Source organism: Rutidosis leptorrhynchoides, chromosome 6, assembly GCF_046630445.1.
Source record: "Rutidosis leptorrhynchoides isolate AG116_Rl617_1_P2 chromosome 6, CSIRO_AGI_Rlap_v1, whole genome shotgun sequence".
NCBI lineage: Eukaryota > Viridiplantae > Streptophyta > Magnoliopsida > Asterales > Asteraceae > Rutidosis > Rutidosis leptorrhynchoides.
In genome coordinates this window covers 51,402,915-51,414,898 of record NC_092338.1, presented here as the reverse complement: position 1 = coordinate 51,414,898, position 11,984 = coordinate 51,402,915, and the positions used below count along the sequence as shown (strand labels likewise).

The window sequence follows — 11,984 nt, the reverse complement described above, 5'->3', positions numbered from 1 at the left end:
GTGGGTTATGTACAAGAAATTTAGGGTTAAACGTGGAGCCACAATGATTGAGCATTTTCTTTGTATCATGTAAGCCACATTTCTTCCCCGAAAAATATAAAATACTATATAAATAAACTTATGAATTTTTCTAATGATAACTTTTAGGGTTATCTCTAATATACAAAAACCACTTATACATTTCAATAACTGCCGGCATTCATAAAAAGTCGGTATAATAAACTGCCACGTACAACATATTAATACACATTAACAATAGTCCTAACGAGCTATCGTTAGAAAAGGTACAAGGTGCGAATAATAAAATTTGGGAGAAAATCATATAAAACACAATTCCGACAAGTACAGCTTGTTCGGATTAGGCTCATGCACAAGGAAATGCATCAAACAACAAAATGGTACTAACATTAAACACAAATTTACAACTATGTGCCATACCGATTACAACAAAAGCTTCAGTTTCGTCACCCTTAATAACCACACGTATTGTTAGATGTATAAGTTGCTGTTTGTTAGTATACTATTTCCAGAAGCACACACACGGTATAATTATACCAAGCCAACTAGTACATTTCCGAGAGCTGTTTGTATTCAAGAATCGTCCTCGTTTCTTCTAGATGATTCTGAAATACCGAGAAAGATGGTTAATGTTATGATCATTTGCTTTCATTCCCAATTATGCATAAACATCGGTTAATAAACATGTACCTTCATTTTTACGTCGTAGGGTGCCACATGTCAAGATGTCGGTAAAATATTCACTAAACGGTTTCTCAGACACCGGTATGAATTTCCCAACAACCGCAAGAGGCCAACTAGTGAATAATAACAGATGAAAATATCAATTGAAAATCATCTTCATCGGGCCAAACGGATAAAATAATAAAATAAAAAAAGATGAAAAGGAAACAAGTTGAACGGGTCAGTTTTTGTCCAACGTGTACTTACGTATTAACACCCCTTAAATCAGATTAACTCGAACAACTATATTACTATTAAAACAATGGAATTTTGGTAATCTGTGACACATTAGTTATTAATTAACAACATTTTAGACAAGTGCAGTAAGTCAACTCAGACCAACATGTTTAAAATCACCATTTTTTTTTTATTTGAACATATTATGACCCATAACCCTGCCCATTCGACCCTCTACCTCCATTTGTCATCTATACAAAAAGCCTATAATATGTGGAAGTTTTCTAAGTGATTGAATTATACAACGGACCTGATAAAGCCGATTATTATAGATACCAGCCACAATTGCCAACTCAGTCTTACGGTAGTGGTGAACTTTCCAAGGAACATAACTATCACAACCTGGTATATATATAGAGAGATGAAATGCAACGGTATGAGATTGGAACATGTAATTTTGTGAGAGAAAAAAAGAGGAAACAAGTGGAGTCTTACTTGAAGAAAAACAGTAAGGCCCACAATACCCATGAATAGTTTGTTTTTAGTAACGCCTTTGAAAACATTAAATTCATCAGGCTTCCTTGCGTTAAACTCGTTAAATATCTGCAAGCAATTACAGTGGTTAGTGACTCGTTATAACAGAATTATATAATATAATATATGAATATATGATACTCTCTGCATCCCAAATCTATTGTCCTGTTTTGACTTTAGAGGTCTTTTTCTTCCAACTATGACTTTGAATGTTTTTGTTTGTATTATATATTATTCGATGAGATTTATATCAATGGATAGGTTTTTGAATATATTTTTAGTGGTATAAGTGTATAACGTTCATCAAGTATTATGTAACACATAAAAGTTAATTTAAAGTCAAAGTTGGAAAGAAAGACCATTAAAATCAAAACAGGACAATACATCTGGGGGAGTATATGATCAACTAAGTAACCATAATTACCTGTGCAAAAACAAAAGCGTTGAAAATGAGAGTATTTTTCTCTTTAATGGCATGGTCATTAGGCTTATGCTGTGAATGTAAGAGTTCTCTGCCTCGGAAATTGAGTACGAGGAGAACCGACACTTGGTAAAAAGCCTGAGTTTAATAAAGGAAAAAAAATCATTAATATCTTAATTTAAGGAATGTGACATCATTTACTGTGAATTTTCACATTTTACAAAGACAACACGAAACCTGTATCAGCAAATTCCTCCACATGATATTTGTTATAAGAGGCTCCCTAAGAAAAAGTGAAAAAAAAATTTACAAATATTACAAGGATGGGTAAATAGGTAATTAGCTACTAATATTTAATCATTTGCAAAAGATAACCTGCGGCCAACGGGGTGTCGGTCCATGAGGTGATCTGTCGGTGGTTCGGTGGCGAGTGCAAGTGCACCAAGAGTATCCATGATAAGATTCACCCAAAGTAGCTGCATAAAAACCAATAAAAATTGAAAATAAAATATCATTCTTGCACGATACGGAATCAATATTATGGCAGAAAAGAGAACAAGAAATAAAACCTGCACTGCATTCAGTGGGACGTCTCCGGAAGAAACTGCCGCCACAACGTTAATTACTAGGGCAGCAACATTTACAGTAAGCTGAAACTGGATAAATTTCTGTATATTTGCATAAACAGACCTTCCCCAACGAACAACCTGTTAGGTTGAAGAGATTAAGGCATTAATCACCAATGAAATGTCATTAATTTAGTTAACTTGTAGTTATTCATTCAAGGACAAGTAAAAAAAAATAATAATAATTAATCACCTTTACAACAGAAGCAAAATTGTCATCTAATATGATGATGTCACTACTTTCTTTAGCGACTTCGGTCCCTTGTATGCCCATAGCAAGACCAATATCAGCCTAGAATTGAAAGAAGAAAAAAAGATATATCAAGTAAAACTGTAAAACGGATTGATGCTGAATTCACAATAACAAAAGCAGAATTTATTTATTATTAACATTATCATTTTTTTTTTTTTTTTTTTTTTGAAACGCAGCAGAATTTAATGTTACCTCATGTAAAGCAGGTGCATCGTTAGTTCCGTCTCCGGTTACAGCAACAACATGCCCTATCTTCCTCAATGCTTGCACAAGTAACAATTTATCGTTAGGAGAAGAACGTCCCATCACCTGTTTCAAGAACACCATCGTGCATAAATATCAGCACGTACGACATGGCATTTGTCTCACAAGCATAGATTATTATGGTTCTTAAGATAGTATTATAGTCGATATCGAAATCACGTACTGATATTCTGTCAGCTACTTCAAGTCTTTGTGCCTCTGACAATGCACGAAAAGCTTTCCCTTCAATTAGGTTAGGCTCAGTCGCGTCTGATTTCGACCCGAGAATACCACATTCTAATGCTATTGCTTTAGCCGTTTGAAGATTGTCACCAGTCACCATTCTCACCTAAATAGTTAAAGTAAAAATGAGAACTATTTGCATAAAAGCACAACATTAAGAGGTACATTAAACATTTAAAAGAATGCATATTAGTATATTACCTTCACGCCAGCCTTTACACAAAGTTGGACAGCTTCTCTGACACCTGGCCGACAAGGATCCTACATCGCAAATCATGTATAAACAACTTTCACACCATATATTACATAAGGATTTTTCTAAAGGGGCGCGCATAAAAGGTGTTGTACATAGCGGTTATATGTTGACTTCAACTCTTTAAGGTGATAGTTACTTAAGTGTACATTACTTTTATGCATGTTAACGACAGCCCAAAGGTTAGAAAAATCCATTAAATAATTAACTGAGTGGTACATGCATATACCTTCAAACCAACTATCGCTAGTAAAACAAGATCATCCTCGGGCAATTCCCACTTTGACAATTCTTCTTCGTCTGTTGGCACGGTTTCACCTTTCAGCGGTCGGAAAGCAATAGCAACACAACGCAAACTTTCAGCAGCCATATCTTCAATTGCCTTTTTATAATATTCCACCTGAAAGTTAAGAAACAGTCAACGCGGATCATGACTAATTTCAGATATGTGCCCAACCCAAGATACTAAAAAAAAAAAAAAAAACAGAAGTTTTTAAAAAATAATAATAACTAAAAAAAAAATATAATAACTAAAAAAGTTCTTAATCAGATAATACAGAAAAACTCTCGTACCGTTGCTTCATCCAGGGGGACAAGCTGCTCGTTACTGTCCATGTATCTCGTGCATGCAGCTAACACGATTTCAGCAGCCCCTTTCCAGTGTACATGAACTTCAGAATCAGTCTGTAAAAAGAACATAATTTTAATAGTAAATCGTGTAACATATTCCTGATGTAAAAAGTTCATAAGTTTTTGCATTAACAGCTTATGGTGTTTCAAGTTTAATTTTGCTGCAACCCAACTTAATGTGGTCATAAAATATTGTCAAGGCTGTACAATTACCCTTTTCACTGCAACACCGCCTCGTTTTTTCTCTGAATTAAACGGGAATGCGTGAATGATTGAAGACTCTGACCGCACCGCCTCAAAATTCATTCCAAGCTGAAATCGTAACAATAACAACAAAATAACATTAACATCAAGCATAAGAAACAAAAGAAGATGTAAAAGCGTATGAATGAGCAACTAACATTAACCCCCCATTGTAGAATGGCCTTTTCTGTTGGCGATCCAGAAACCTCAATGTCTTTGCCACCCTATTAAACACCAACAAAACAATGAAATTATCTTTTTCAAATCACTTTAAAGATTTCTATAATGACATACTAATATATAAGAAATTGTAAAATTTAATCACCTCGGGCAAAAATACACTGCCAGTTGTATTCTGAGCTACACTCTCAATGAGAAGAGATACTATCCCTGATGGTAATTCAGACTTGTTTGGAGGATTAAATTTCTTCCCACAAATATACGCCTCAACCACCGTCATCTGGAAAACAAAGAATTTTATCACTTTATTAAAAGAAGTTGAAAAATAATCTGCAAGTAGCATCGAATAATTAACAGAAGCTAAATACCCACCAAATTCAAAGTCAAGGTTCCAGTTTTATCACTGCAAATTGTGGTTGCAGAACCCATGGTTTCACAAGCGGATAGTCTCCTAACCTGCATTTGTACAATTAACACCGACATCGGAAAAATATACATAAGCCAATGCCAAGAAAATTTATAAAGACACAATCAACCCACCAATGCTTTGTCCACCATCATTTTGCGCATCGAGTATGCAAGCCTGTAATCATGCGCAACACGATGAACATGAAAATCATTCAAAACTTGATTCAAACAGAATTTTGCAGTATGAGAAACAGGTAACTTACGTTAATGTGACAGCTAATGGAAGCCCTTCTGGTACAGCAACAACAACAATTGTGACCTATATGTTCGTCGAGAATTAGTATGTTCAGAATGAAACGAGAACAAATTACCTCTCCCCAATATAAAATATGTACACTTAGGCCATTTGATATTGTAATATTTTAGGAATTCAGATCATTTCTGTCACTAAAAATTAAAAAATAATTCAACTGTCAAAAGTCAACTACAACAATCATCAACAAGTTAACTAAACTTGCAGAAAATAAATACCGCAACAGTGAAGATTTTAATTGCACCATCAACCGCATCCCCAACACTAGTCTTCCCAGCAATGAACTCTATGTTGTCTTTCTCATCCTTTGTATGTCCAGTAAAAAACCTATCAATCAGAAATTGCCATCTCAGAAAAAGTAGAATAAAAAATAAAAAACAATATAATAATAGAATTTGTGTCAGCATGAAACTATAAATTACCTGGTGAGAAGGATGACAAGAACAGATACAGCTACCACAAGCCCAACTATACCAATAAATGTTGCTACTCCATTCAAACGCACCTGGTCGAAATCAATACATCTAATAAGTAAACCTAGAATTGTATAAAACTAACAGCTAAAGTACACTATGATAACTCCCTTTGTGTACGTCAACAACATATATACAGATTAATTATGGAGATCTAACCTGCAATGGTGTTTCCTCACCGTTATCTTCTGAGATGCTCGCCATAAGCAACCCCCATTCAGTATGTATTCCAACACTAGTTGCCTAAATTGATTATGTAAACAATGTTATTGATTATATGCCAGTAATGTACAACGAACAAGATTATCAAAACGTATAGAATATAGAATTTCATACCAGCATAGTACCATAGCCATCAGCCACCTTGCACCCCGACATTAAAAATGGCGATTTGTGATTCTTAGAAACCTGTTTCACCATAGAAAGCCTATGTCATCATCCCACAAAAAACATGAAGATAACTAAAAAGCAGTACAACAAATTTAACGAAACTTACAATTTTACTCTCCCCAGTCATACTTGATTCATCAATACAAAGAGAGTGACCGGAAATTAAAACTCCGTCAGCAGGAACCTGGTTTATGATTAAAATTAAAATGTGTAAAAAAACAAATCGTAAAACTTTATGTTACTAAAGAGAGATGATTTTTTTTTTTATTTTTTTTTTTGAATGAGCAACATATGATTGCACCTGGTCACCGATTTTTAAAGGTATGACATCACCAACAACAATATCGAATATAGAAATCCTGACCCTCCTTCCACCTCTTACCACCTAGGAAAACGTCATTTATTAGTCAGATGAAGTATTAAGATTAGATGAAAAAATCAGAACTTTGTTGGAGACCGACCTCTAATTGTATGTTCTGCTTCTCCTCATTCAAATTTTGAAATTGAAGTGATTGTTTATAATCGCTTACGGCTACAGAAAACGTAACCACCAGTGGAATGTTACAAATAAGAAAACTGTGTTTAATGTAAACTTACGATCTCTCGAATATCAAATCCATTTTGATATTAAGTTTGTTCTCGTAAAACAAACATCAACATGATATATTATGTTAATGAAGTACCTGTAACGACTATGACAATTATAACGGCCATAGCAATGCTTCCGCCATCATACCAACCTTCCTTGATCCCCTGAAAAACAGAATGATATTATGTTATCATAACAACTCTAAAATTCTAATTTAAATCATATTTCATATTAAGATTAAAATGTTGACTGATATTAAATGACTAAATCCGACTTTGACCCATTGACTGATGCTGACCAATTATTTACTCGGATTTCGGAAAATCGGATCAGTTGGCTCCTAAAAACGAGTAATCGGGGAGTAATCGGCATTAATAGGGGACTTTTACAACAGTGTTCACTAACCTCTGTTTTGATTCCAAGTGCTAAAGAAGCAGCAGCAGCTACCATCAAGATGATCAAAGTGGTATCTCGACAAGCATCAAACAGAAAATTCTGTCATATGCAAAGTCATGCAATTAATTACCTAACGACATTAAACCTAACTTCAACACCATAAATTTAGCTTTGAGATGAAACTTAAGATAATAAGGCAGTACCCAAAAGCTTCGTCCTTTCTTTCGTGGGTACGTGTTTGACCCGAACACGTTTTTCCTATCTAATATGTCCGATTCGTCTTCATGAATCCCCTTATCAGGATTTGTCTTCAACTTTTCTGCCAACCCGTTAACCTGTTGTGTTCGCGGAACAAAATCCACATGATGAATGATAGTGCTTTTGCGTTTGCGAATAAAAAAAATACTGGTCTATAACCGGCTTACCCCATCGAATTTCTGCAAAGCAGAAAAATCATGATCTTGTGTCATTGAAGCAAGTTGTTCCGGACCAACATCGTAATCACCCGTAGGAACGTGTGACGGCGGGCCTTTTGGGGTTCCTGTTGCAACAACAATCTTGAATATCAACACCTTAAATGTAATATAAACACACACACACACACACACACACACACACACACACACACACACACATATGCAAAAATAGGTACCATTTGCTTTTCCTGCAGCTGCTTGAAAAAGATAAGAGGCCTGAATAAATCAATAACTTATTAGCATATGTAATTCAAGTACAATATATTATGTATAAAAATGAGATCAGATGACATTACTCGTATGACTTGCGCATGAGTTCTGATCTTTGCTATAATTTTTTTCTTTTCTTCCTCCTTTTTCAAATCCAAGGTGTATCGGAACCGACGGGAAGCATTTAACACAAGTGCCGCTTTCTATATGAAATAAATAAATAGTAGTCAGCCATGAAGTAACAATGAAGCGAAACGAGGCCCGTACAGATGGAATATGATCACATTTTCATGTTTTTAGTTTATCATAAAAGCATAACTGAAATAACTAACTTGAAAATGCAGCCACATATGTATCAAATACGTATATCAACAGATACTGACAAAGGTGTATTAGCATATACTTCTAATGATAGCCACATATGTAACAGTAAAATCCCTAGTTCTGGAACACTCGAATTTCTTAAGTGTATACGCCCGTAATATTCTAAAATAAAACATATGTATACCAAGATTGGGAATACACACAGAACACTCATCTAATTCATAGTTACATGCATCAGAAAAAACCAAATGACATTGTTCAACCAGATGCAATTCCTGACGAAACGATTACACAATAATTTACAACTATTCAGTTTTCAAAACACTCGAGATTCATAATACACAAATTTACAAAAGCAAAACCTAACAGCAAAAGTATATTGAGAAAAACTCGCAAACAACATTCCTTTACTCACAATAATAGCATCAAATCATCAATATATAATAAAAAATGAGAAACGTTACCCTCCATCGTTTAAGGCGGTCAACAGATGCACTCTTTGTCCTGACAATATCAAACGGATCATAAGCCGCCTCATAATCCGGAAAACCACCACTACTTCCACCACCAGACTCTACATCCTTCCGGTGTCTCCGGGACATCGAGCCACCACTACTCATTTTACTAAATGTCGCAGGAGAGATGACACAGTCTCAATTCCACAGTCTCACAAACACAAATACAGCTCTGTGAACAAATAATAATGACAATAATTACATTAACAAGTATAATATCCTTAATGACATGTAAGGAGAGTTTGGTAGACAGTTTAAGGAGAATGGGTAGACCTAGACGAAGGTCGGAGGATAGACAAAAGTTTGACATGAAAGAGCTTGTCCTGACCGAGAACATGTTTATGATAGGAATTTATTGCGGACTAGAATTACGATGGATGAGTAAAATGTTGTAGAGAAGATAGATATGCAATCATATATCATATATACCTATATATCTATCCACAAAAGTATGTTATATAATTGTAATATGATAGATTAGTATGGTTTTTAAGATAGTTCTTTATATGTTAGTCAAATACTACAAATATCCACATTTACATACATATACATTATACTCTTATACTAACTATGGAAACATAATATTCTTCATGATGGTAACATGATAATTATGTTGAACTTTAGTGGCAAATTTGTAACCCCTTCCAGCTTGCTGCCACGTGGGTTTTTTTTTTATATACTCCGTATTTCTATTATTCTCTTTCTGAAAACTAATTTAGCATTACTCTTCATCTAAAGTTTGGTTTATTCACTTTCTTCACAAATTCCTTTTCTTTTTTTTTTTCGATTTCCCACATTTTACTAAAGGGCAGAAGTAAATTTCAACCATTTGATCACCTATTGACTGGCATAATTGTAAATACAAAAATATATTCAAATATATTGATAACATCCACCGCGGTGAATATTACCAATATTGGATTATAATATTCGTCATTTGGTGTCATAATCCACAAAAAAGAATTCATCAGCGAAGGTTAACATTCAAAGCATCGATTTTGATCAACATTATTTAATTTCACTTTTCTTTATGACATAATAATTTATGAAGTTAATATTTATCGCGATGAATATTAATACTTCCCCTTCCATACAAAAAAGTGTTTCCCTATGAATCATTTCACCGTTTCTCTCCTTATATATATATATAGTAAAAATATATATTTAGAGTTTCATATGATAAAAAATTGTTATTGTTATTTCTCTATCTATAATATATAATTTAGTGCTATATACTTGGAGTTTCAAGTTTCATTTAACAAATTCAGGTATTTATTATTATTATTATTATTATTATATATATATATATATATATATATATATATATATATATATATATATATATATATATATATATATATATATATATATATATATATATAAATCTTATATATAAGTAAATATTATGCATATAGTCTAGTATATAGAATATATCTTTGATCCAATTATTAAGTTGTTTTAATAAATTACAAAATTATCCATGTTGATTTCATAATCCATTTACTGTATTATCTATGCAGCGTTTTATCAGCTTTTTAGTACTGACTGCGATTTTATTTTTAATGGGGGCCATGGCCCCTTCCAGCCCCTATAATGCTCTACCGGCAGATAAATTACTATCTACATGACATCTTACCGCCTCCCGCAAGTAGAATTAGGTATTGTTCATCTATTTAACCTGAACGCAATGTGCAATTTATAGTGATTTAGGGCATAGAATTACGCAAACATTAATTATAAACAGAACTCACCGACTATATAATAATAGTAAAGGTATGGTTATCCAGTAGCTACGATTACACATACACATGAATTTTTTTGAGGTTCAATTTGAGGTTTAGAGAACGAAGATATGAGAGTAGGATAGTGTGTACCTGTATAGATAGAGTGTGAATTCGTTATCATTGATTTGAGGCTCTGCTCTGCTCTCGCTCGCCAATTTCGTCGCAGTTTCTCAAAATGTTTATATAACAACGTAAAATGATGCGGTCCCACGCTGCGTTTTCTTTATTATTAAAATTTAAAAATTAAATTAAATTCTTACTCTTTTTTAGTTTAGTTTTTAGTATTTAATAAATGATAGACTAGAAAAAATTCGACAGCGCGTTGCTGCGGTTGTATTCACGCGTGGTCGGATTTGGATATACGTTGTTTGGTACCTAATATATCTAGTAGGTTGGGTTGTTTGTTGGACGTGTATGTATATGTATGAAATATAGCTCGAAATATTTAGTGTTTTTTTGACGATGTCCGTTTCGCGTATAGTTAGTCGCGTTGTGTTCGTAAAATAATATCGAGTTGAACGGTGGTCTCGGAAAAATTTAGCTCGCACCGAGCGAGAATATAGGGCCCGTTATTTAGTGTTTTTTTAACGATACCCGTTTCGCGCATAGTTAGTCCCGTTGTGTCCGTCTGATTTTTTCGAGTTGAACGGTGGTCTCAGAAAAATTTAAGTCGGACCGAGCGAGAAGATAGAGCTCGTTAAAAATACGGGTGGAAGTATTTTCTTTTATTTTTAAAAAATTAAATATTTACGCTTTTTACCCCTGAAAAAGTGGAAAGTTGGAGGGTCGTTGTGTAAATGAAGCCGAATTTGAGGGGCCGATTGTAGTGTGAATGCAAATTCAAAACGGGTAAAACTGAAACATGCATATTAGTATAAAAGGTTAATGAGTTACACGGAGTAAAATATATAAACATAAAGTAATCATAAATAATAAACAAAATTCTAAAATAACACCTCATCGATTTGGGTCTTTCCTGAAAAGGAAAATCTAACACGTAATATATAAGTATAATATAATATAATATACTTAACTTGATTGATTGAACATTAAATAAGAGTTATATTATAAGCAATTTAATAATGAAAATGGAATACAGAGGATTAAATCTAAATGTAGTTAAAGCTTAAAACATCTACAGGGATTGTTGTGTCATTACTCATTAATTAAAAAAATATAAATGAAGAAACATAAGAATCACAGGTGGTAGCAATGTGGTTAGAAGATAGAATCTAACCTCTCTAAGACCGCTAATATCCGTGTTTTCGTTGGAGCTTCTTGGAGGCGCCATTGGAAGACTCCATTGCTAGTGAGCTTCCTTGGAAGGCCGTGGTATAGTATGGTTTAGTATAACCATATTCAAGGACGGAGTATTTTGTATTATTTTGTTGTATATAATGAATTAAAATTGGTACATTGTATTAATTAATTAATTTAGGTGGATCCATTTGATGGTAAAAGGGTATGTCATGGATACTAGGCTAGAGAGTGTGATGAGTTAAGCTTTAGGAAGAAGTTGTTGAGGTGACGCTGATGTGACACATGTGTCTATCTTTGACAGA

At 33.8% G+C, this 11,984-nt stretch overlaps 1 protein-coding gene across 1 annotated transcript; it reads right to left on the bottom strand.

Annotated features, from left to right (window-relative positions):
- Window positions 1–298: 298 nt before the first annotated feature.
- LOC139855596 (calcium-transporting ATPase 10, plasma membrane-type-like) lies at window positions 299–10,579 on the bottom strand. The gene is made up of 35 exons (XM_071844835.1): window positions 10,513–10,579; window positions 8,588–8,810; window positions 7,886–8,002; window positions 7,766–7,805; window positions 7,539–7,654; window positions 7,317–7,448; window positions 7,123–7,212; window positions 6,812–6,881; window positions 6,590–6,660; window positions 6,430–6,513; window positions 6,235–6,312; window positions 6,075–6,146; window positions 5,898–5,981; window positions 5,688–5,770; window positions 5,484–5,592; window positions 5,216–5,271; window positions 5,085–5,127; window positions 4,917–5,000; window positions 4,690–4,824; window positions 4,523–4,588; window positions 4,335–4,433; window positions 4,065–4,175; window positions 3,721–3,891; window positions 3,440–3,499; window positions 3,180–3,344; window positions 2,945–3,061; window positions 2,693–2,791; window positions 2,443–2,580; window positions 2,249–2,349; window positions 2,111–2,156; window positions 1,877–2,011; window positions 1,414–1,521; window positions 1,229–1,320; window positions 709–815; window positions 299–623 (listed from the first exon to the last, which is right to left on the bottom strand). The coding sequence occupies exons 2-35, from the start codon at window positions 8,741–8,743 to the stop codon at window positions 592–594; spliced, it is 3,267 nt and encodes a 1,088-aa protein (XP_071700936.1). The 5' UTR covers window positions 8,744–8,810; window positions 10,513–10,579; the 3' UTR covers window positions 299–591.
- Between the last annotated feature and the right edge of the window lie 1,405 nt (window positions 10,580–11,984).